At 41.5% G+C, this 26,998-nt stretch overlaps 1 protein-coding gene and 1 non-coding gene across 3 annotated transcripts in view; one reads left to right on the forward strand and one right to left on the reverse strand.

Annotated features, from left to right (window-relative positions):
* Positions 1–22,829, reverse strand: part of adck1 (aarF domain containing kinase 1) — a 175,856-nt gene extending 153,027 nt beyond the window's left edge. The window contains exons 1-4 of one of the 2 annotated variants that reach the window (XM_045718532.2): positions 22,721–22,829; positions 12,682–12,824; positions 5,191–5,260; positions 4,379–4,462 (exon numbers count right to left, since the gene is read on the reverse strand). In XM_045718532.2, the coding sequence (XP_045574488.1) occupies positions 4,379–4,462; positions 5,191–5,260; positions 12,682–12,722 (195 nt within the window). In that variant the 5' untranslated portion in view covers positions 12,723–12,824; positions 22,721–22,829. The remainder of the gene's footprint in view (positions 1–4,378; positions 4,463–5,190; positions 5,261–12,681; positions 12,825–22,720) is intronic. The other variant, XM_014196121.3, reaches the window with a different exon arrangement.
* Positions 2,867–2,942, forward strand: trnaa-ugc (transfer RNA alanine (anticodon UGC)). Its single transcript has one exon. It is a non-coding gene; the product is annotated as a tRNA-Ala (tRNA).
* Positions 22,830–26,998: the final 4,169 nt, after the last annotated feature.

The raw sequence follows: 26,998 nt of genomic DNA on the forward strand, positions 1-26,998 counted from the left end.
TTGACATGCGTTTCTGGATTTTTTTGTTGTTATTCTGTCTCTCACTGTTCAAATAAACCTACCATTAAAATTATAGACTGACCATTTCTTTGTCAGTGGGCAAACATACAAAATCAGCAGGGGATCAAATACTTTTCCCCCCCTCACTGTACTTACCCAAACGGGCGGCAGCTCGGGGCAACGTATTAGGATTACTGTGAGCGTAGTTCCTAAATGTATCCAAGTGTTGTCTCTCTCTCTCTTTTATAACAAGTGTCATTTGTGTTATTCCGCTAGGGACCTATTTCCATCGTATTAAGTTGTTTTTACACTGCTGCTACTCACTGTTTATTATGTATGCATAGACACTTTACCCCTACCTGCAGTACAAATTACCTCAACTTGCCTGTATCCTTGCACATTGACTGGGTACCGGTACCCCCTGTATATAGCCTCGTTATTTAATTATTACTTAAAAAAAAAAATCTTACATTTGTTTACTTTAGTTTATTTTGTAAATATTTTCTTAACTACATTTGAACTGCATTGTTGGTTAAGGGCTTGTAAGTAAGAATTTCACAGTAAGGTCTACACCTGTTGTATTCAGCGCATGTTACAAATAAACATTTCTTTGATTTGAATTTAGCTACCTTGCTAAATGTACTTAAGAGTCAGAGCAAACATAGGTATCTAATATAGCACGGTACCAGTGCTGGTATATGCATGTTGTTTGTGTAATGGTATCTTATAAAGAGAGGAATAGGCAAAGCATGAATATGTTCGCTAGCTACAGTGTACAGCTACAGTGTTTCCACATTGTTAGATTACAGCCTTATTCTAAAATGGATTTGGCATTCAGGCCAAAAAATTCAATCTTGGTTTCATCAGACCAGAGAGTTTTGTTTGTAAATGGCCTGAGAGTCCTTTAGGTGCCTATTGGCAAACTCCAAGTGGGCTGTCATGTGCCATTTACTGGAGGAGTGGCTTCTGGCTGGCCACTCCACCATAAAGGCCTGACTGGTGGAGTGCTGCAGAGATAGCTGTCCTTCTGGAAACCCCACCTCTTTAAGGAATACCTGGGATAGGATAAAGTAATCCTTCTAACCCACCCCACCAAAAAAAATATATATTGATGTACTATTGTAAAGTGGTTGTTCCACTGGATATCATAAGGTGAATGCACCAATTTGTAAGTCGCTCTGGATAAGAGCGTCTGCTAAATGACGTAAAATGTCACCTCCCTGACCAAGGCCCTTCTCCGCCGATTGCGCAGTTTGGCCGGGCCGCCAGCTCTAGGAGGAGACTTGGTGGTTCCAAACTTCCATTTAAGAATGATGGAGGCCATTGTGTTCTTGAGGACCTTCAATGCTGCATCCTTTTTTTGGTACCCTTCCCCAGATCTGTGCAGCGACACAATCCTGTCTTGGAGCTCTACGGACAATTCCTTCGACCTCATGGCTTGGTGTTGGCTCTGACATTCACCATCTGTGCTGTGGGACCTTATATAGAGAGGTGTGTGCATTTCCAGATCATGTTCAAATCAATTTTATTTACCACAGAGGACTCCAAATGAAGTTGTAGAAACATCAAGGATGATCAATGTTATCAGGATGCACGTGAGCTCAAGTTCGAGTCTCATAGCAAAGGGTCTGAATACTTAAGGTATTTCAGTTTTTATTTAATACATTTGCAAACATGTCGAAAAACCTGTTTTTGCTTTGTCATTATGGGGTATTGTGTGTAGATTGATGAGGAAATTGTTTTATTTAATACAGAAGAAGGCTGTAACGTAACAAAATGGAGAAAGTCAAGGGATCTGAATACTTTCCGAATGCGCTGTTCCACAACACTAATGTGAACAATGTTTGTGAAGAAATGTTTCATTTAGTTTTTTTTAATAATAAGTTTGGTAGCAACGTGAAAATCGTTGTTAAAATGTGTTTCAGCTCAAGTTGACTACGAAACCCACAATGCAATTCTCTGGGCACCGAAGACTTGGATGTCGATTAAGGCAGCCCCCCGCACCTCTCGGATTCAGAGGGGTTGGGATAAATGCGGAAGACACATTTCAGTTGAATACATTCAGTCGGACAACTGACTAGGTATCCCCCTTTCCCTTTATCTTGTATAGAACAAAATACCATGCACTACCAATTTACATTCTCACAATGTTCAACCTGCAGATCGATGTGCCTCAGAGTAGTCTGACATTTGTCGTAGAATTACAACATTACTTTTATATTATAATGTATTGATACATTAGTACATTCACACTGTTTTTCTTAGAGGCAACAGAATAGGGTTCTTAGAACTCATGTGTTTGAGATATAACGCTGACTGTCGATTTACAATGGCTTGGTGATAAAACAACATTCCATGATTAGTGTCTGTGTGCCTGTCTGTCAGTGCCAGGGTGACCCAATCTCCAGTTTATTTATCCCATATGGCAGATGAATACTGGACTCCATCATTCTGAGGTAAGGGCTTAGTATTTCTCTATAAACAAGCAGTACGTGAACTAGCGACGGCTATGTGGCGCAATGTAAATCTTGATGTCTGTTGCGTGAGAGCACAATGTACCTTTGTATAATTTCCCGTATCTGTTCTTTGTCACAAGGACTCAGACTATAAAAGAGTTGTAACCGAATCCTGTTTAATTGGGCTTTAACTCTACACCATTGGGTGACCGTTAACGCTCCAGTACTGCAGTAATTAATAAAGTTCAATTGTTTTTTTTAGAAATCATTACCACGACACATGCGTAACGGCACCATGCAATGAACTCTGGACTGAAGAGGCAGAAAGGTGTTAGACCCTCTGTTAAATTACATTTCTCTAGTTAGAAATATTGCTCAAATCTAACCAATGGCTAATTCAAGAGAAGACAGCCTCCCGCGTGGCTCAGTTGGTAGAGCATGGTGTTTGCAACGCCAGGGTTGTGGGTTCGATTCCCACGGGGGGCCAGTACAAAAAAAATATAGATAATTTATGAACTGTATGCATTCACTACTGTAAGTCGCTCTGGATAAGAGCGTCTGCTAAATGACTAAAATGTAATGACATCGGCCATCTGACATGTATGACAGACGTTTTCGTGATCATGTAGTGAGAGCGTTTATCGCAATGCTACGTCATAACGGCCGAATTTCTGACTTGAACGGCAATAGCTCAGATACACATGAAATGACTCAGGGAATCGATTTAACATCGCTCATAGAGGCACAAAAACAATATAACATTCAAAAATGGGTGAATCTTTACTTGAAATGCAGAAAATCGGCAATCAAAACAAACGTTCTACCACCGTTACCATGTTGATTTTTGGGAAGCCTATTGATTCGGTGTTCGGACATAGAGTATAAAGTTTGTATGTGAAAACTATTTCTAAATTGCATACTTTGTTTTTCCCGAACTCACTTCACTCGCAAATACTGTAAGAGGCTTGCGCTACCGGTGCAGTGCTGGCACATGCGCAGATCAAATACACAATAGGAACACTGATTAAGCTGTTTACATGTCCTAATAATTTTAAAATAATTAGCAGCATATGCTTACTTCGATTTTGACCTCACACCGATTAAGATAAGCAAAGTTTGGTGTTTACAGTTTAATATCGATTTATTAGTGTGCATGTAAACGTACTCGGTGTATTCAAAGTGCAGCACACAATAATCCAACTAGGGTTGCAAACATACGAAGTTTACCAATTACCTACCAGAACGCAGGTATTTTTCAAGGATTGTATGTAATCCATCACAAAACATATAGTGGTCCTTTTGGGTACTTCAGATTATCACAGTTGTCTGTAATGACCTTCGCCCTCTGTGTGGCCTTATCACATGTAAAATATGATCATTTAAGATGATTTAAAAAAATATTTTTTAAGAAATCACAAGATTTAATGACAAAGCTGTAAAACATCATACATGAACCATCAATTTAGTGAATACCATTGGTGTTTAATATGAGGGTTTCAGCATATAATATCCTTTATCATTTTTTTTACACATTTTTATTTGTTTTACTATGTCAAATTTGAATAATCATTCTATTTCCATGACTCCAACAACAATTCACCAATATACTAGGCCTAGGTGTTTTGCCCATACCATGCATCTCTGCATGGCACAGTGTGGAGGAGGAAACAAAAGTACAGGAAATGAAGAGATTTACAAAAATGCTGAAAATGATTTGTTTGAAGTTCGGTAGCCAGTATAAAACAAATCAGAATGGTGAAAGCCACATTGAAATCACTTATAACGTATGTGTTTCAACCCGAGGGTCATGCACTAGCCATGAAGCATATTTAGATTTTTTTTTAAACATAAAATACCATAAAAAAGAAATCACACACACACACACACGATATTTGGGTCATATAGCCAAGCCCTAGCCTTACCTGGGATTTGAGCGCCCAGTATTCCTCTGATCCATACTCCACATGTTTCAGAGATGTCATGTAGTCATAGCTGATCACGGCAGTCTACAAGGAAAACACAGTCAAAAATACTTATTTGTTCATTCATGTGCTTGCATGGTTGTGTACCTACAGTGGATTCAGCCCGGAGTCTGGGTGGTTGTGGTTATTGATCATAGCTGCAGCCTGTCCAAAGGAGATCAGAGACTGATTTGTTTGTGTTACGATGTAAGTCAATAAGTCGTCGTTTTAATCAATCTTTAGTTGAACCAAACTGCTGGCTTCGTGCAAATTCTTGCCTACGACGTATCTTTCCCTATAAAATGACGTGCATTTTATTTTTTTGTTTTGTTGAGCTGGGTTTTATTTAAAATAGTACCACCCACCAGCATGGCATTGTTTATTAATCAGAAACACCTGCAAAGTTCACAAGTCAAGACAGGGGCGAAAATCTGATATCAACTTTGGAGGGGACAATTACATTACATTTTCTCAAGAGCAATTCCTGAGGGGGACACCAAAAGTACTGCTGTAACACATAGCCTACGTTTAATATGGTAAATGTATATTGAGGAACCAAAGAAATAAGGTGTTTGCCGTACTCCTAACTATCGGTACCCAAAACTACACAACTAATCACAACAGCAATACCATTGCCTTTAACAAATCTTAGTTCAGTCACCAGTTTAAGTTGAGAGTGGGGGTATCCATGGCATTTTCCAATTATGTTCCTATTTTACAAGTCAAAAAAATTGACAACCTTTCATAATGTTGCCAAACAAAGACAAACTTACCTGAGACTCCCTGTCTCTGCATATCTGTCCCCAACTCTGCTGTCTGTGTGCCATCTGTTGCCTGCTCTGCCTAATGACATCATTGTGAAACATTTCCATTAGAATTTCATTTCTTTCTTATGAACATTTTATCAACTAGTCTTTGAGATATTAGGCTACTAGGGTTCTTACTTTGCGTTTTGGTGTACTGAAAAATACTCTAATGTCCGTCTTTTTTCTGCCATTTTTCTGCCATTTTTCTACCTGGTTGGCTACACACACACACAGTATGTAGGTTATTTACAGTAGGAGATGGGCTTCTATCATCTTATCTTCTATCATTCTATATGGGCTTCGATCTAAAAAGGTAGCTAGCAAATGTGAAACGGATTGCAGTGACAAGAGTTGACAGCTGTATGAGTTCACCATTTACACAACATATGCTGCAACCTTTTGTAATTTTAATCGTTTGCTTCATATTGGCTGGCTTCTAACAATAGCTGAATTTGCAAAGCTAGCGAGCACCAATTCAGTGGTGTTTGCTATAATCTTTGCTACCCGGGTTAAATAAAGGTGAAATAAAATATATAAATAAAAGTTCCCTTGCGACGAGACCATTAAATATATTTAAAACAATGGTAGAAGAGAGTGTAGTTCTGTTCAGTTTATCGCTAACCTTACCACAGGGACTTTGAAGCACTAACTTACATGCATGCTGATCTTGGAATAAATTGACGATAGCAAAGATTCCATCTTTGACGACGCCACATAAATGGAATAGGTACTAGCTAGCTTAATAGTTAATATTTGTGCGCTAGCTCTGCATATTCAGCTAGTGTGTGTGCGCGCAATTGACTGGATTAACCTCACGTCAGTTACGTGCATTGAGTGCCTTTCAGACAGTAGATACGACCTCTACGTTACCTAGCAAGCTAAGGAACTGGCAGTGGATCAAACCATTGTGAGGCAAAGGGTGGGGGGGAGGGGGGTCGCAATCTTTTGAAACTTAAAAACGCGCTATTAAGTGTCTATAATCAGCACAATTGCTTTCATTGCGTATTATTAATATTATTTAAATTACATAGTTATGTTTCAGTGATATATTGGGGGGGACAAATCATATTTTTCCCAGGATGGGGGGGTCGTGTCCCCCCCGGGATTTCCGCCCCTGAGTCAAGACTGAGCTGAGCAATAGCAAAGATGGTGGATAAATGAATATAGTTCACTTAAGTCATTTACCATTGAAAAAAAATGTGTCAGTTCCTGTCTACTTAGTGGAGTGGGTCTCCCATAGACACCAATGAAATAGCAGCTGGGTAGGGCTGTCCAATACACATTTTTTATTTTATTTTTTTTAATCTTGGTCGACTCTAGGTCGTCTGTTCTTTCAACCAATCGATTGGTGTACATTTTAAAATGTGTATTTTTCCCTACACTACCGGTCAAAAGTTTCAGAACACCTACTCATTCAAGGCTTTTACTATATTTTTACATTGTAGAATAATAGTAAAGACATCAAAACTATAACACACATGGAATCATGTAGTAACCAAAAAAATGAAGACGTGTTAAATCAAAATATATTTTATATTTGAGATTCTTCAAAGTAGCCACCCTTTGCCTTGATGACAGCTTTACACACTCTTGGCATTCGCTCAACCAGCTTCATGAGTTCACCTGGAATGCATTTCAATTACCAGCTGTGCCTTGTTAAAAGTAAAATTTGTGGAATTTCCTTCCGTCCTAATGCGTTTGAGCCAATCAGTTGTGTTGTGACAAGGTAGTGGTGGTATACAGAAGACAGCCTTATTTGGTAAAAGACCAAGTCCATATTTTGGCAAGAACAGAAATTGCAGCCCAAATAAATGCTTCAGAGTTCAAGTAACAGAAACATCTCAACATCAACAACTGCCTAGAGGAGACTGCATGAAGCAGGCCTTCATGGTCAAATTGCTGCAAAAAAATAAACACTAAAAAAGGACACCAATGAGAACAAGAGACTTGCTTGGGCCAAGAAACACGAGCAATGGACATTAGACCGGTGGAAATTAGTCCTTTGGTCTGTAGTCCAAATTGGAGTTGTTTGGTTTCAAAGCTGTGTTTTTGTGAGACGGGGTGTGGGTAAACAGCTGATCTCCACATGTGTATTTCCCACCGTAAAGCATGGAAGAGGTGTGATGGTCCTTTGCTGGTGACACTGTGATTTATTTAGAATTCAAGGCACACTCAACCAGCATGGTGTCCTGGAGGGCAGGTAGTTTGCCCTCTGTGATGCGTTGTGCAGACCTCACTACCCTCTGGAGAGCCTTATGGTTGTGGGCGGAGCAGTTGCCGTACCAGGCGGTGATACAGCCCGACAGGATGCTCTTGATTGTGCATCTGTAAAAGTTTGTGCCACATACCTCTCATGTCTGAGCCGTTGAATTGCGACTCTACTTTGTCTCTATACTGACGCTTAGCTCGTTTGATTGCCTTGGAGGGAATAGCTACACTGTTTGAATTCGGTCATGTTTCCAGTCCTGATTAAAAGCAGTGTTTCGCGCTTTCAGTTTTGCGCGAATGCTGCCATCAATCCACGGTTTCTGGTTGGGGAAGGTTTTAATAGTCGCCGTGGGTACAACATCACCGATGCACTTGCTAATAAACAATGATCCAGAATTTTACCAGCCCGGGCCACACATTCAATATGCTGATCAAATTCAGATTAGCCTTGTTAAAATCCCCAGCTACAATAAATGCAGCCTCAGGATATGTGGTTTCCAGTTTACACAATGACCCAACACACCTCCAGGCTGTGTAAGGGCTATTTTACCAAGAAGGAGAGTGATGAGTGCTGCATCAGATGACCTGGCCTCCACAATCACCCAACCTCAACCCAATTTAGCTGGTTTGGGATGAGTTGGACCGCAGAGAGAAGGAAAAGCAGCCAACAAGTGCTCAGCATATCCTGGAACTCATTCATGACTGTTGGAAAAGCATTCCAGGTGAAGCTGGTTGAGAGAATGCCAAGAGTGCGCAAATCTGTCATCAAGGCAAGGGGTGGCTATTTGAAGAATCTCAAATATATTTTGATTAACACCTTTTCAGTTACTACATGATTCCATGTGTTATTTCATAATGTTGAGGTCTTCACTATTATTCTACAATGTAGAAAATAGTCAAGATAAATAAAAACCCTTGAATGAGTAGGTGTCCTGAAACTCTTGACCAGTATATGTAGGCTACAGAGCTTGTCTGGTGCTTTAAACACACTGTGATTAAATAATTAAGGACACACAAATGACTTGAGGGAGCCAGAGATCAAGATAGCATAACCTTAAGGAAAATAAACCTGTTCCTGAACCTCTTCCTCCCGCTGCTGCTGGCCTTCGCAGTTTCTGCTGTTACGCTACTGCTGTTAAAAACCTAATAGGCTACACCAGGGGCGGGCAACCTTTTCCATTTGGAGTGTCAATGTATCTTACCATTTCTACCCATCTGCGTGCCAGGTATGATTTTTATATGCACATTTTAGTGGAACAGTTTCATTTAATTTATAATAAAAAGTCTATGTATCTCAAAATCACTCATTTACATAATCCAAATTCGAAAAGTAATTTCTAATGACTATTCCAACTATGTCAAAATAGCCAACATAAAGCCAACAAATAAAAACACTGCAGCCTGCAGGTAGAAAATATCCTGATAAAAATAAATATCCTATAATATCTACATTAACTACTCATGGCCTGTCTGCAAGGAACTTGCAACACTGTATAAAATATTAACTTAGGTCAGGGCCTGAAGTTTGTGCTAGCAAACTGTATACTGTATAAAATATTCGGGGGGCCCTAAGAGTTCCCCGTTCCATTGAGCTCCGGACAGACATAGCTATAGGCCATTTGCGCAAGGGATAAGAAGTATTTTATGACGTTTCCACCAGATCAGAGCATTTTATTACAAATAAAACAAAAATATGACATTTACATAAGTATTCAGACCCTTTACTCAGTACTTTGTTGAAGCACCTTTGGCAGCGATTACGCTTAGTCTTCTTTGGTATGACATTACAAGCTTGGCAAACCTGTATTTGAGTTGTTTCTCACATTCTTCTCTGCAGATCCTCTCAAGCTCTGGATGGGGAGTGTTGCTGAACAGCTATTTTGAGGACTCTCCAGAGATGTTCGATTGGGTTCAAGTCCGGGCTCTGGCTGGGCAACTCAAGGACATTCCGAGATTTGTCCCGAAGCAACTCCTGCGTTGTCTTGGCTGTGTGCTTAGGGTCGTTGTCCTGTTGGAAGGAGAACCTTCGCCCGGTCTGGGGTCCTGAGCGCTCTGGGGCAGGTTTTCATCAAGGATCTCTCTATACTTTGCTCCGTTCATCTTTCACTCGATCCTTACTAGTCCCACAGCATGATGCTGCCACCACGCATCACCGTAGGGATGGTGCAAGGTTTCCTCCAGACGTGACACTTCGCATTCAGGCCAAAGAGTTCAATCTTGGTTTCATTAGACCAACGAATCTTGTTTCTCATGATATGAGAGTCTTTAGGTGCCTATTGGCAAACTCCAAGCGGGCTGTCATGAGCCTTTTAGTGAGGCGTGGCGTCCGTCTGGCCACTCAACCATAAAGGCCTAATTGGTGGAGTGCTGCAGAGATTGTTGTCCTTCTGAAAGTTACTCCCATCTCCACAGAGGAACTCTGGAGCTCTGTCAGAATGACCACCGGGTTCTTGGTCACCTCCCTGACCAAGGTCTTTCTCCCCCAATTGCTCAGTTTAGCAGGGCGGCCAGCTCTAGAAAGAGTCTTGGTGGTTCCAAACTCCTTCCATTTAAGAATGATGGAGGCCACTGTTCTTGGGGACCTTCAATGCTGCAGAAATTGTTTGGTACCCTTCCCCCGATCTGTGCCTCGACAAGAGAATTCCTTCGACCTCATGGCTTGGTTTTGGCTCTGACATGTACTGTCAACTGTGGGACCTTATATAGACAGTTGTTCGCCTTTCCAAATCATGTCCATCAATTGAATTTACTATACATGGACTCCAATCAAGTCGTAGAAACATCAAGGACGATCAATGGAAACAGGATGCACCCAAGCTCAATTTCGAGTCTCATAGCAAAGGGTCTGAAAACTTATGTAAATAAAAAGGTAGTTCCGTTTTTTTATTTTTTTTTCTCTCAATTTCGTGGTATCCAAATTGGTAGTGAAAAACCTGTTTTCGCTTTGTCATTATGGGGTATTGTGTGTAGATTGATGAGGAAAATGGTGTATTTAATCAATTTTAGAAAAAGGCTGCAAAATGTGGGAAAAAAGTCAAGCGGTCTGAATACTTTCCGAATGCGCTGTATTCTTTTTGAGCAGTGGCAACCTACTCTCTGTCCATCCCCGTTGTAATATACTTAGAATCCAAAATGTTCCCAAACTGGAGATTTAAACAATGGAGAACTCCATTGGCTTATCGGCCCCACCACTCACCATTGTACAGAACTACAGTGAGGGGAAAAAAGTATTTGATCCCCTGCTGATTTTGTACGTTTGCCCACTGACAAAGAAATGATCAGTCTATAATGGTAGGTTTATTTGTTTTATTTATTATTATAAATTTATAATAATAAATATAATATATTAATAAATATAATAAATAAATAATTTAAATTTATCTTTTATTTATTTGAACAGTGAGAGACAGAATAACAAAAAAATCCAGAAAAACGTGTCAAATGTTATAAAATGATTTGCATTTTAATGAGGGAAATAAGTATTTGACCCCTCTGCAAAACATGACTTAGTACTTGGTGGCAAAACCCTTGTTGGCAATCACAGAGGTCAGATGTTTCTTGTAGTTGGCCACCAGGTTTGCACACATCTCAGGAGGGATTTTGTCTCACTCCTCTTTGCAGATCTTCTCCAAGTCATTAAGGTTGAGGCTGACGTTTGGCAACTCGAACCTTCAGCTCCCTCCACAGAGTTTCTATGGGATTAAGACTGGTCATTAGACTGGCTAGGCCACTCCAGGACCTTAATGTGCTTCTTCTTAAGCCACTCCTTTGTTGCCTTGGCCGTGTGTTTTGGGTCATTGTCATGCTGGAATACCCATCCACGACCCATTTTCAATGCCCTGGCTGAGGGAAGGAGGTTCTCACCCAAGATTTGACGGTACATGGCCCCGTCCATCATCCCTTTGATGCGGTGAAGTGGTCCTGTCCCCTTAGCAGAAAAACACCCCCAAAGCATAATGTGTCCACCTCCATGTTTGACGGTGGGGATGGTGTTCTTGGGGTCATAGGGAGCATTCCTCCTCCTCCAAACATGGTGAGTTGAGTTGATGCCAAAGAGCTCCATTTTGGTCTCATCTGACCACAACACTTTCACCAGTTGTCCTCTGAATCATTCAGATGTTCATTGGCAAACTTCAGACGGGCATGTATACGTGCTTTCTTGAGCAGGGGGACCTTGCGGGCGCTGCAGGATTTCAGTCCTTCACGGCGTAGTGTGTTACCAATTGTTTTCTTGGTGACTATGGTCCCAGCTGCCTTGAGATCATTGACAAGATCCTCCCGTGTAGTTCTGGGCTGATTCCTCACCGTTCTCATGATCATTGCAACTCCACGAGGTGAGATCTTGCACGAAGCCCCAGGCCGAGGGAGATTGACAGTTCTTTTGTGTTTCTTCCATTTGCGAATAATAGCACCAACTGTTGTCACCTTCTCACCAAGCTGCTTGGCGATGGTCTTGTAGCCCATTCCAGCCTTGTGTAGGTCTACAATCTTGTCCCTGACATCCTTGGAGAGCTCTTTGGTCTTGGCCATGGTGGAGAGTTTGGAATCTGAATGATTGATTGCCTCTGTGGACAGGTGTCTTTTATACAGGTAACAAGCTGAGATTAGGAGCACTCCCTTTAAGAGTGTGCTCCTAATCTTAGCTCGTTACCTGTATAAAAGACACCTGGGAGCCAGAAATCTTTGATTGAGAGGGGGGTCAAATACTTATTCCCTCATTAAAATGCTAATCAATTTATAACATTTTTGACATGCGTTTTTCTGGACTTTGTTGTTATTCTGTCTCTCACTGTTCAAATAAACCTACCATTAAAATTATAGACTAATCATTTCTTTGTCAGTGGGCAAACGTACAAAATCAGCAGGGGATCAAATACTTTTTTCCCCTCACTGTAGTTCCCGGCTGCGATTCACAAAAGGATTGTTTGAAATGCGCCAATTAAGATTGGAATTTAATTGCAACGTGCACATAGGTTCTATTTGTTTTAACTGAATAGCCCTTAATGTTTTTTCAGCTCAGATTCGCTCAAGAGGCATAAACTGCCACGTAGGCATAACCTATAGGCCTCGTTTTTTCTATGTATAAGCCGAGGTCCCCATACAGAACGGTCCGGTACGAATACATGTACCGTTACAACCCTAGTTTGTGTGGTTGGTATACTATACTGACCAGACTGATGTGTTTGTGTACTCATGGTTATGTGCTGTGGTCCTACAGTAGGGTCTGTGTGGTTGTGGTTATGTACTGACCGTAGCTGCGGCCCGCCCGAAGCGGACCAGGCTGATGTCATTGGGGTCCAGTTGTTTGTTGTTGTAGAGGTAGAAGCCTGACGACGCCACCACTGCCGTTGCAACAGACGACACTTTCAGCAGCCAGCCAGCCATTGGAGGCACTGGGGGAGCGAGTTAAATATGGTCCGACAATATTACACTCTGATATACTCAACTAATAAAGAAATACAGTTGATGAAGTACACACTGAACAAAAGTATAAATGCAACATGTAAAGTGTTGGTCCCATGTTTCATGAGCTGAAATAAAAGAACCCAGGAATGTTCCTAACACGCGAAAAGCACATTTGTTTACATCCCTTTTAGTGAGCATTTATCCTTTTCCAAGATAATCCAGCCACCTGAGAGATGTGGCATATCAAGAAGCTGATTAAACAGCATGATCATTACACAGGTGCCCCTTGTGCTTGGGATGATAAAAGGCCTCTCTAAAATGTGTGTTGTCACACAACGCAGCAGAAGTCTCAAGTTGAGGGAGCTTGCAATTGGCATGCTGACTGCAGGAATGTTCACCAAAGCGGTTGCCAAAGAACTGAATGTTCATTTCTCTACCATAAGCTGCCTCCAACGTCATTTTGGAAAATTTGGCAGTTGGTCCAACCGGCCTCACAACCGCAGACCACGTGTATAGCATCGTGTGGGTGAGCAGTTTGCTGATATCAACGTTGTGAACAGAGTACCCCATGGTGACGGTGGGGTTATGGTATGGGCAGGCAAAAGCTATGGACAACGAACACAATTGCATTTTATCAATGGAAATTTGAATGCAAAGAAATACCGTGATGAGGCCCATTTTATTTTATTTGCATCTGTGACCAACAGATGCATATCGGTTTTCCCAGTCATGTGAAATCCATAGCTTGGGACATAATGAATTTTTCAATTGACTGATTTTCTCATATGAACTGTACCTCAATAAAATATTTGAAAGTGCAGTTGCGTTCATATTTTTGTTCAGTATTTACTGTATATAAACCATCTCCAAACCCTTCGCACTTTCAACTAAGAAACAAAGCGTTTACAAAAGTCTCAAACACTAAAGGGTACTTTCATGTAAAGTATATTTTTAAAAGACTAGGTGGGGAGAGATGTAAACAGGATGCAAAGTGGTGTTTCTAAATATTAACTAATATTCAAGTATTCAACTACTGTAGCTTGAAGAGGACAGTCTTCAATACCCTGTCACTGAATGTAGCAGCTACTGCATATAATTCATAGATTTCTTTAACAACTCCAGTGTTAAGCAATAGTCACCACTGTCGTACTTAAAATGAGCACAAGCAGGCTGGCATTGAGTGACATATGGAGGAGACACGAGCATGACGACGGTCTTATGTTGTGCACACACATTTTAAATACTTTATTTGAAGCCACTTTACAAATTTACATTAAAAAAAGGATCCTAAACATTCCAAACGTCCCTGTATTCATAGCAGTCAAGGGTACAAAAAGCACCTCCTTCTCCAAACAGCTAGGGTGCCCACGAAAGCTGAAACAGAGCAGCCCTAGTTTTTGTCAGGCCCGCAATCTGGAGGCCACAGACTGTAAGCCAATGTACGTGTCCAAATATCGGTGTAACCAGATTGCACCTACACCCGAGGCTGTCCAAGCGTGCTGGAGGGGCCGGTATTTAAGAAACTTGTCGGCAAAGACCTGCTCCATGCAGCCATCAAATGAGCAGCCACTTCCAAAATGAGCACCTCCATCTGGCCTACCCCCACAACATCTGGCATATTTGGCATACAGGAAAACGTGTCAGCAACATCAAACCGTCCTCTTAACCACAAGAATGTTTATAAATGTGTGCTGTTGGTGAGACTACCCGTCTCACCTCGCTGTCTCTCAGGTCGACAAGGCAGTCATGTCTAACAATGTACAAAACCTTGTATGAACAGCAACCATTCACAACAACGGAAACAGACTCCATTGCATTTGACTCATGAAGAATACAAAATGGGTCATGGTTTGCAGGTTACAAGAGTGCTAGGTTATATTTTGGTTGGTAGAACTTGCAGCCTCGGCTTAACAGTAGAGGTGAGAATGTCCTCGCCAATGGCAGCATTCTGGTACAGTACATGGAATGGGAGACAGAGGTGTCAGCACAGTCTGGAGCAGCAAGTTTCCCCCTGCATACTTAGGCCAGTGTTGCCATAGCTGCAGCCGTCTGATACCGAGGAGTGTTTTCCATGATGTAGGAGGAGATGTTCCATCACGGGTGACAGAAGCCTCCACAACACAGGGGCCTGCCACAACTGCATCAGAGGCAGTCACTGGCTCTGTTTGCGTCATCAGTCCATGCCCATCTGAGCTCCGGTTGCACGGGTCTGGCCAGTCTGACCAGACTCCAAAGCCCGCAGCACAAGTGTCCAATTGGTCTTCCTCCTGAAGCCCAGGAAGTTGTCCTCATTGTCAGTGGCACATTCCTCTTCCATTGGTCCACAAGGAGGGAGGCTCTGGCTAATTCCCTAACTGTCGCATCGTCCCTGTTGAGCATGTTCAACAGGTGAGTCAGTCTGGTAGCAATGTAAACCCACTCAACATTCAGGACACACAAACCCCCTCTCTTCGGCTCAGGAAGAGAACGTCACGTGTGGTGTGTGTGTTTAAGCATAGCCACTTTCTCACCACCTGGAACGATTTTGTTATTAATTTCACTCAGAACCTACTTGGTATACGCACATTGGCAAGCAGATGTTGAATCTTTGCTAGGCCACCCCTCTCACAGCGTCTAGCTTCATGACCACAGGCAGAGGGGAAATGTCAATCATTTCAAGCCTGGTTGAATACTCATGGACAAGCTCCTCAACTTGTACCCCCCCACCCACTCGCTAGCAACATTTAACTTACGTTCATGAGAGCTGTATGTTTCATGCCGAGCGAACACTAGTGTCGGGGGGCTTATCAGTTTGTCTTGTACCAGCGGTTGCCTCCGCTGCGTCTTTCATAGAACACTGCACATTGTGTCTTTAACTTCCTGCCCAGACCATTTCAAAAAGTAATCTGTTTGAGAGAGCATAGCGTTGATAACATGCTCCTCTCTGGAGGAGATCTGAACGTCATCATCATACCCCTGTACTGGGTTCGGTCACCAAACATGGGCTCGAGCACACTGGCATAGCCATTTCAGCCACTGGTTGATGGCTAGGATGAAGTAAACGGCACTCCATGGGCAGCCTGTTTTTATGCCAACCCAGAGTGGGATTGGTTCAGTCAGCTGCTTCCCACATATAACTTGGAGAGAAGATCCGATGTGTACAAAGGTTATGATGTCCACATGATGTCCACATTCGTATATCCTCAAGTGCATTGATTACACTACGCGATAAAGTACCAAAGGCATCTCTAAAGTCCAAAACTTTGTTGATTCATACTTTGAGCCATCAGTTCAAGTTTTATGCAGAAAACATGCTCATTCATGCCGTCTGTCTGTCTGTATATGCCTTTTGTTTGGGAGAGAGAATGCCTGTATCTAAAAGCCATGGTAGTATGTGGGCGAGCAAGAATTTCATGAACACTTTACAGACAAAGGGAAAGAGGGAATTGTCTCTCCATGTATACAGAACAAAAATGCAACATGTATCGTGTTTGTCCCATTTTGAAAAAAGCGTATTTCTCTCAAATGTTGTGCACATTTCTCCTTTGCAAAGATAATCCATCCACCGGACATGTGTGGCATAACAAGAAGCTGATTAAACAGCATGATCATTACACAGGTGCACCTTGTGCCGGGGACAATAAAAGGCCTGTCTAAAATGTGCAGTTGTGTCACAACACAATGCCACAGATTTCTCAAGTTGAGGGAGCGTGCAATTGGCATGCGGACTGCAGGAATGTCCAACAGAGTTGTTGCCAGAGAATTTAATGTTAATTTCTCTACCATAACTCAACTCTAATGTCACTTTAGAGAATTTGGCAGTACGTCCAACTGGCCCCACAACCACAGGCCACGTTGTAACAACGCCAGCCCAGGAACTCCACATTCGGCTTCTTGACCTGCGGGATCACCCTTCCCTTCTATGAACTGTAACTCAGTAAAATCTTTGAAATTGTTGCGTTTATATTATTGTTCAGTATAGATGGATCATCTGAAACATTGTATTTTTTTTTGTATTCCGTGGATAAGAGCACCCAGCCATGAGTCAGGTACCTTTCCATTAATCAGACAGGCATTGAAGATATGCATGAGGGCATGGGAGGACTGGGGCCTTGTGGCCTTTAAAGTCTCATAAGTGACACCATCTGATTCACTTGCCTTGTTTGGTAGGGAAATCAACACATTATCTACCTCCTCAAGGGTGAAATTGCATGTCTCTGGGAAATAGCCTGGTTTTACCGTTTCAATTGATCACACCAAGGGGGCGTGGTCAGCAGTACTCTAAGGAAGGGCTTGGCATTATATTAGTTCTGTACAAAGTTAACGGTGAAACGTCCATGCAGCATCTGCATACCAACCACTGATCTGAAATCAGTTTCATGGAGATATTCATTTAGATCTTAGTTTTTCAAGTATCTACAGTGTTTGTTGTTTTGGATGATGTAAAGTGAGCTATTTTAGAGCAGATGGTTGTCAAACAGTAACATTACACGATGCCCTAATGTTTCGGGTTCTGTAGAATACTATCGTTATGTGATCTTGCAAACGTTGATTCTGCTTTGATCTAACTTCGTTAAACGAGCACCGTTCGCCTGAGTAGCCTGTTCTCCACGCATATAAAAGTATAGAATATACACATGCGCAGAAGCTTAATTTCTATAGATTTTTCTGATCCGCAGCCACTCGGTTATAATAAAACATTGCATGATTCTATGAAATCGCATTTGCGTAGTGACATAGCCTACAGTTGGGCAGAGCTGTTTCTAGGATTACACCTCATAGGGGAAAATATGTTTTATAAAACCTTTTATAAAACGCATTTATTGCAATTATGTTATTTTATGCGACAGAAGACATTAGCAGAATCTATTTCCATACCACACAAATGACCGAAATGAGTAGCTACTCTGACAAACAGAGCAATGAAAAGAAACTGGTCTTGAATGCAAATAATAGCCTAAGCCAATGAAGAGACACAGATTGAACTAATATAAATAATACATACATACACACACACTTGAAGTCAGAAGTTTACATACACTTAGGTTGGAGTCATTAAAACTCATTTTTCAACTACTCCACAAATTTCTTGTTAACAAACTATAGTTTTGGCAAGTGGGTTAGGACATCTACTTTGTTCATGACACAAGTACTTTTTCCAACAATTGTTTACAGACAGATTATTTCACTGTATCACAATTCCAGTGGGTCAGAAGTTTACATAAACCAAGTTAACATTGCCTTTAAACAGCTTGGAAAATTCCAGAAAATGATGTCATGGCTTTAGAAGCTTCTGATAGGCTAATTGACATCATTTGAGTCAATTGGAGGTGTACCTGTGGATGTATTTCAAGGCCTACCTTCAAACTCAGTGCCTCTTTGCTGACATCATGGGAAAATCAAAAGAAATCAGCCAAGACTTAAGAAAACAAATTGGAGACCTCCACAAGTCTGGTTCATCCATGGGATTCATTTCCAAACGCCTGAAGGTACCACGTTCATCTGTACAAGCAATGGTATGCAAGTATAAACACCATGGGATCACGCAGCCATCATACCGCTTAGGAAGGAGACACGTTCTGTCTCCAAGAAATGTTGCCTCTTTACTGTTGACGTTGAGACTGGTGTTTTGCAGGTACTATTTAATGAAGCTGCCAGTTGTGGGTTTGAGGTGTCTGTTTCTCAAACTAGACACTAATGTACTTATCCTCTACCTCAGTTGTGCACCGGGGCCACCCACTCTTTCTATTCTGGTTAGATCCAGTTTGTGCTGTTCTGTGAAGGGAGTAGTTGCAAAAGGGTTTTCTAATGATCAATTAGCCTTGTAAAATGATAGCTAATCCAAGTTTAACACAACGTGCTATTGGAACACATGAGTGATGGTTGCTGATAAATGGGCCTGACGTACGCCTATGTAGGTATTCCATAATAAAAAATAAAAAAAAAGCCATTTCCAGCTACAATAGTCATTTACAACATGAACAATGTTTACACTGTAATTCTGATCAATTTGATGTTATTTTAAAAATGGACCAAAAAAAAAGCTTTTCTTTCAAAATCAAGGACATTTCTAAGTGACAAAACTTTTGAACGGTAGTGTACATAGACATAGGAACTAGTTGTTCTTGTTGTATATTCCCCTCCCTGAGTCCCCTCAGATCCCTATTCCCCCAGTACTAACTCAACAGACAAGCCTACATACAAAAATTGCAGTGAGAAATGTTTTTATAAAATAGAGCTGCATAAAATGTACATAGAGCGCTCAGATCGTAGTTATATATGAATAAGGTTTTAGATACATCACTTGGTTAGCCATTTGATTAGCTGTTCAGGAGTCTTATGGCTTGGGGGTAGAAGCTGTTAAGAAGCCTTTCGGACCTAGACTTGGCGATCCGGTACCGCTTGCCATGTGTAAGCAGACAGAACAGTCGCTGACCAGAGTGGCTGGAGTCTGACAATTTTTAGGGCCTTCCTCTGACACCGCCTGGTATAAAGGTCCTGGATGGCAGGAAGCTTGGCTCAAGTGATGTACATGGCCGTACGCACTACCCTCTGTAGTGGCTTGCGGTCGGAGGCCGACCAGTTGCCATACCAGGCAGTGACGCAACCAATCAGGATGCTCTCGATGGTGCAGCTGTAGAACCTTTGAGGATCTGTGGACCCATGCCAAATCTTCTCAGTATCCTGAGGGGGAAAATATTTTGTCGTGCCCTCTTCAAGACTGTCTTGGTGTGTTTGCACCATGATAGTTCACTGGTGATATGGACACCAAGGAAGTTAAAGCTCTCAACCTGCTCCACTACAGCCCTGTCAATGAGAATGGGGGCGTGCTCGGTCATCCTTTTCCATTAGTCCACAATCATCTCATTTGTCTTGATCACATTGAGGTCGAGGTTGTTATCCTGGCACCACACGGCTAGGTCTCTGACCTCCATCCTATATGGGCGGTCTTATTGTTGTAAGTGATCAGGCCTATCACTGTGTGTCATCAGCAAACTTAACCTGTTGGGGGTAGGGGGCACTATTTGCACAGCTGGATAAAAAACGTACACGATTTAATCTGGTTATTACTACTGCCCAGAAACTAGAATATGCATATAATTATTGGCTTTGGATAGAAAACACCCTAAAGTTTCTAAAACTGTTTGAATGGTGTCTGTGAGTATAACAGAACTCATATGGCAGGCAAAAACCTGAGAAGATTCCTTACAGGAAGTGACCTGTCTGACAAGTTCTTGTTCTTCTTGGCTCTCTTTAATGAAAACTGAGGATCTTTGCTGTAACGTGACACTTCCTACGGCTCCCATAGGCTCTCAGAAGGCGGGAAAAAGCTGAATGATGTAATTCCAGCCACTGGCTGAAAAACATTAGCGCTTTTGGTAAGTGCTCTATCAGAGGACAATGGGACGGAGGCGCATGCACAAGTCGACCCCATGTTTTTATTTTCTCCCTCTTTGAACCTAAACATGCTTTCCCGGTCGGAATATTATCGCTTTTTTACGAGAAAAATTGCATAAAAATTGATTTTAAACAGCGGTTGACATGCTTCGAAGTACGGTAATGGAATATTTAGACATTTTTTGTCACGAATTGCGCCATGCTCGTCACCCTTATTTACCATTCGGATAGTGTCTTGAACGCACGAACAAAACAGAGGATATTTGAACATAACTATGGATTATTTTGAACCAAACCAACTTTTGTTATTGAAGTAGAAGTCCTGGGAGTGCATTCTGACGAAGAACAGCAAAGGTAATAACATTTTTCTTATAGTAAATCTGACTTTGGTGAGGGCTAAACTTGGTGGGTGTCTAAATAGCTAGCCCTGTGATGCCGGGCTATCTACTTAGAATATTGCAAAATGTGCTTTCACCGAAAAGCTATTTTAAAATCGGACATATCGAGTGCATAGAGTTCTGTATCTATAATTCTTAAAATAATTGTTATGTTTTTGGTGAACGTTTATCGTGAGTAATTTAGTAAATTCACCGGAAGTTTGCGGGGGGTATGCTAGTTCTGAACGTCACATGCTAATGTAAAAAGCTGGTTTTTGATATAAATATGAACTTGATTGAACAAAACATGCATGTATTGTATAACAATGTCCTAGGGTTGTCATCTGATAAAGATCATCAAAAGGTTAGTGCTGCATTTAGCTGTGGTTTGGGTTTATGTGACATTATATGCTAGCTTGAAAAATGGGTGTCTGATTATTTCTGGCTGGGTACTCTGCTGACATAATCGAATGTTTTGCTTTCGTTGTAAAGCCTTTTTGAAATCGGACAGTGTAGTTAGATTAACGAAAGTCTTGTCTTTAAAATTGTGTAAAATAGTCATATGTTTGAGAAATTGAAGTAATAGCATTTCTAAGGTATTTGAATAACGCGCCACGGGATTCAACTGGCTGTTGAGTAGGTGGGACGATTTCGTCCCGCCGACCCTAGAGAGGTTAACGGTGTTGGAGTCTTGCCTGGAGATGCAGTCATGAGTGAACAGGGAGTACAGGAGGGAACTGAGCACGCACCCCTGAGGGGCCCCCTTGTTGAGGGTCAGCGTGGCAAATGTGTTGTTACCTACCCTTACCACCTGGGGGCGGCCGTCAGGAAGTCCAGGATCCGTTAGTCAATTAATAGTATTCTCACGTAGGTGTTCCTTTTGTCCAGGTGGGAAAGGATAGTGTGGAGTGCAATAGAGATTGCATCATCTGTGGATCTGTTGGGGCGGTATGCAAAGTGGGTCTTGGTTTTCTGGGATAATGGTGTTGATGTGAGCCATGACCAGCCTTTCAAAGCATTTCATGGCTACAGATGTGAGTGCTACGGGTCGGTAGTCATTTTGGCAGGTTAACTTGCCAAAAGCTACATGTTCTTGGGCACAGGGACTATGATGGTCTGCTTGAAACATGTTGGTAATACACTCAGTCAGGGACAGTTTGAAAATGTCAGTGAAGACACTTGCCAGTTGGTCAGCGCATGCTCAGAGTACACGTCCTGGTAATCCATCTGGCCCTGCGGCCTTGTGAATGTTGACCTGTTTAAAGGTCTTACTCACATCGGCTGCGGAGAGCGTGATCACACAGTCGTCCGGAACATGCATGTTTCAGTGTTACTTGCCTCGAAGCGAGCATAGAAGTTATTTAGCTTGTCTGTTATTTAACTCGTCTGGTAGGCTTGTGTAACAGTCGACACCTAGCTAGAATTCATAACGTATCATAAGTTTCGCAAATTTGTAACATACAGTATTCCATGTTTATCAAATTCGTAACATAATACAAATTGCAATTCATAATACAAAATGGGTGAAGGACATCCACAAATGAATACATACCATACGATACGTAGCATATCCCACTAAATGGAGTGGCTCAGATTTACATACAGAACAATACAAAATGCTCTGAGACCAGGTTGGTGAGGCAGAGGCAGGCTGTAATGCAGTAAGCAAAGCAAGAGCGAAAACAAGCACAAACACAACAACAACAAAAAGAATCCGTGCAATCAAACAGTTAAAAAATATGTCATGTCCTGGTTTATATCGGTAGTTGTTCGTCTTATCTCGAGTTGATAGTTTACCAACCTTTTTAACCACTAGCTACATCACAGGTCACAGTCACGCAGAAGATGACAGCAGCATCAACCTGAGACACAGCTATATATTCTATCCACTACATCAATGAACATCTCAATACTTCCAGTATCGGTTTCTGTGTAATATAATGGAACAGTGGCTGGGGTGAGACGGAGTATGGCATTCACTTATGCAAGACGTTTTGTAACATGCGTTAGGGAACAAGACAGCTAGCACTGTTCTAACAAACATATCCGTTAGGTACAAATAATATAATTCATAACTAGCTATCGGATAACTGAAAACCAGTACTTTGTATGTCGGTAAGATGTTTTACCTTAATCACAGCCAAACGTACAACCGTGCTGTCATTCAACCGGTTTCTCGCTTCGACCTCTCAACCCGTCGCTAGTTTATAGTTTCGATTGAACTAAAGCCCATATGCATTATGGGGGTTGAAGTCTTGAGTTCTGAACAACAGCTAGATTTATTGGAATTTAACCACGTTTATTGTTGTAATTATGTGAAATACATTTTGGGGGGTTTAATGCACTAGTATTTGCAAATCACTTCTGTTATCTTTCACAAAAGCTCATAGATATTCTTTCTGATAAATCGGTCAGGACTAAAAATAAGCACATCGTGCACTTACGTCAAAAGCAAGCGACATGTTCATTTCCTACATAGAAATAACTCAAATAGATTGAAGAGACAAATTCAAAGTACTTACTGTATACATCATAATAAAATGATTAGCTATACTGCATATAATAAAAAAACATATTTGCTAGCTCAACGTTTATATAAAGCTATTTATCCTAATAACTTCACTGATAATGAATATTCAACACAGTAGTTAGATTGATGCAACTTAGTGCAACTCAATAAAATAAGATTATGTCAACTAATAATATGTATTTTTCATCAGGCATTATCAAGGAAAAGTTCCACACATTTCCCCAACATTTTGGTACGCTTTACTGAGCTGTTATGTGGATGTGGAAATGTGAACTTTAGGTGTGATTGAGCCTACTTGAAGCTGTATCCAAATATGCTGTTTTGGTATAGAGGCTTCCTGAATGGTACATTGTCAGGTGACTATAGCCTACCTACCTTCATAAATACCATTTTTTTTAGGGCTGCTTATAAGGTGTGTATGCAGCGTGGACACAAAGAAACAAATACACTTTTGTGCATGTGCACATCCACACATCCACACACACATACAGTACACACAGAGGTTAGATATTCCCCTCTCTCATTCTCACATACACACCTCTCACTCTCTCTCTCTCTCGCTCACACACACACACACGCACGCACGCACGCACGCACGCACACACACACACACACACACACACACACGTGCATGTGCACATACACACATCCACACACACATACAGTACACACAGAGGTTAGATATTCCCCTCTCTCATTCTCACATACACACCTCTCTCACGCTCTCTCTCTCACACACACACACGCACGCACGCACACACACATGCATGTGCACATACACACATCCACACACACATACAGTACACACAGAGGTCAGATATTCCCCTCTCTCATTCACACATACACACCTCTCTCACTCTCTCTCTCTCTCGCTCTCTCACACACACACACACACGCACGCACGCACGCATGCACGCACGCACGCACACACACACACATACAAGGGGGAAAGAGAGAGAGAGATAAAGAGAGAGAGAGCGAAAGAGAGAGAGCACAGTTAAGAACAATAACTAACACACATTTTTTCTGTAGGCCCTACTTTTCATGCTGAGTAATAGCAATGTCTTGAAAGTCCCTCTTTTCATCTCCCATGTGAATAAATACTGAAGTTCCAATCTCTTTGTAGAATTTTTCAAACCCTTTTCATGCTTTTTATCCTATTGACTGTACAATTAGGCCGTAAGCACACAATTTCCCTTTTTTACCCTGTTGTTAAATGAAACTGAAGATGAAGTAACAAAATCATTACAGAATTTATCTTAATTGCTTGGGGTATTGTGCGAGGACGTGGGTGATGGTTTTGTTGAGTGTGGCTTCTTTTCTTGCACCCAGTCGCTGCTCAGCAGGAGGTAGCCTGTAGCTGAGGCGTACTGCGGAGGATTACACACATAGATATTCACCAGGGATTTACAGAACCTTTACTTTGCAGTTAGTTTCCTAACAATCTGTATCAGGCCCTCTTCAACCCAATTGAGACCCTTAAAAAAATTATTATAATAATCTTTAACACAAAACAACCAAAGCATTAAACAAAACAAAAACACAAATACATGGGGACATTTTCTTCCTGGTAAATGATATGCTATTTCATGGCCATGTTATTATTTTATGTGCCATTAAGGAAACACAAGAATCATTCCGATATCTTTTTGGAGATTTTATTATTTGTCTCCAGCCTTTTTCTAACATGATTTCATACACTGCTGTTTTTATCAACATAGTCATCCACTCTGTGAACATGGGCTCATGAGAGCTTTACCAATGTTTCAGGACCAGCCTTTACACTGATACAATACCTAAAACATCATATTTTAAATCCTTTTTATTTCAGACTTGTTACTCAACTGACAGTCTTGGTGACCAAGGTACAATCCAATGCCATCTGTAATGCTTTGTCCCATAGGGGGTGCACATCTGGGCACCTTCATATCGCCAACACACATCATCCTGTGATAAACCCATCCTATGTAACCTTTGAATTGAAAAACTTTAAATTGTATACTTTTTCCCTTGGCTTGTCTGACATTTTGCCAAATATTTGAAATAATATACATCCATGTCTTCTTACAGTATGTGGCTCACATTGTAAATCCCTTTGCCACACAATTCTCAAGTTTTCATTGGTATAATTTTTTTACTTTAACAGCATTTTGTAACATAAAGAATCTGATTGTACAGAGCTTGGTAGAGAAAATAAATATTCTACATTATTGCCTTTTTCATAATGGCACCACCTAGTGTTGACACACAGCTTTTCATTTGCATATATCTCCATAGGTCAATATCACAAAGGTTATATTTATTCCCCATTTCTTCAAATGACAGAAACACCTCATTCTTGTGCACGTCTCCCAGAGTATGAACCTTTCTCTTACCCATTTTCCCCACATTATTAACAGTTTCCCCACGCAAATAGCAGGATTATATCATACAGAAGCATACTGTATCTTTGTCTATGTGGAGACTCTTTGATCCTTTTATGTATTGACAACCACACTGCCCTAGAATGGCATAGAATTGATGCCCTGAATATCTGTATTATTGGCTCTTTTTTGGGATAGAATATGTAATGGTCCAAAAGAAGCTGTCAAACCCCTTTCCAATGTAACCCATCTCTCCTCAACCTCCTCTCTCCTCCAGTGCTTAGCCATTCTGGACAGCGCAAAAGCCACATTGTACAGTTCCACATCTGGGAGGCCTAAACCTTGTCTTTCTTTAGGGGTATGGATTTTCTGCATACTGATGGATGGTCTTTTTCCCACCCATATAATATCTTAACAATACCATTACACTGCTTGAAAATGTATGATGGAATGCATATCGGTAGCATCATTGAATTATAATTAAACTTAGGAACAACCATCTATTTTCATTGAAAAAAAATTCCCCCATAAACTAAGATTTTACAACTTCCCCTTGTCCATTTATTTTTTGCAGAACTGGAAGCATATTGATGTCCACTATCTTATTCAACTCGGATGTCAAATAAAATCCCCAGATACCTCATACCAGATTGCATCCACTTTTTTTTTAACTTTGACCCTTTTTTCTGAGAAATTGCTAATTGCTCTGAGCTTTAAACACAATGCACATTGGACTAAATATCAGCATGTTTGATGTTTATATCAGAGAATGTCAGCGGAGCTGGAGTGGAGGGAGGAGCAGAGCGAGATTCCCAAAGGCTGGAGCATCCGCCTTCTCGGCCTCTCCAATTTCGCTCCAGTAGCGCTCCATATAACTCTCACATCATGAGCTCATCGGCATGCCTGACCCAGCATGCATTTGTAGTCTACTTGTGTGCTGCTATATAGCCCCTTGCTTTAGCTACTGTCATGGAGTTACCTAAATATTGTCATAAAGAACGGATAAAACACACAGGTGCAAAATCAAGGTGACTTACAAATATGAGGACCAAGAGGAAGAGAGGGAGTGCAGTGATCTAGTGTCCACAACTAAAGATGTGGAATCTGAAAATAAATGTATCCCGAAAGCATGATGGTGTGCTTACTATGTGCACATGCTAAAAGAAATGAACAATGTGGGTAGCTAACTAAGTGTGTCATTGTAGCAAATTATTTATAAACAAAAAATCTGATCTCTGCCAGCCAGGACGGGTTGTGCAGGCCGTGCGCTCCAGACCTCCAGTGCGTCTCCAAGACCCAGTGTACCCTGTGCCTGCTCCGTGTACTCTTCCTCCAGCGCGCCACCATAGCCCGGTAAGGCCGGTGCCTGCTTTGAGCACGCGGTACGCAGTGCGTCTCCCCAGTCTGGTGAGACCAGTTCCAGCACCCCGTAGGAAGCCTCTAGTGATGGTCAATGGTCCGACGTCTCCAGTGATAATCCATGGCACGAAGCCTCCAGTGATGATCCATGGCCC

Source organism: Salmo salar, chromosome 01 (assembly GCF_965601325.2).
Source record: "Salmo salar chromosome 01, fSalSal1, whole genome shotgun sequence".
Classification (NCBI taxonomy): Eukaryota; Metazoa; Chordata; class Actinopteri; order Salmoniformes; family Salmonidae; genus Salmo; species Salmo salar.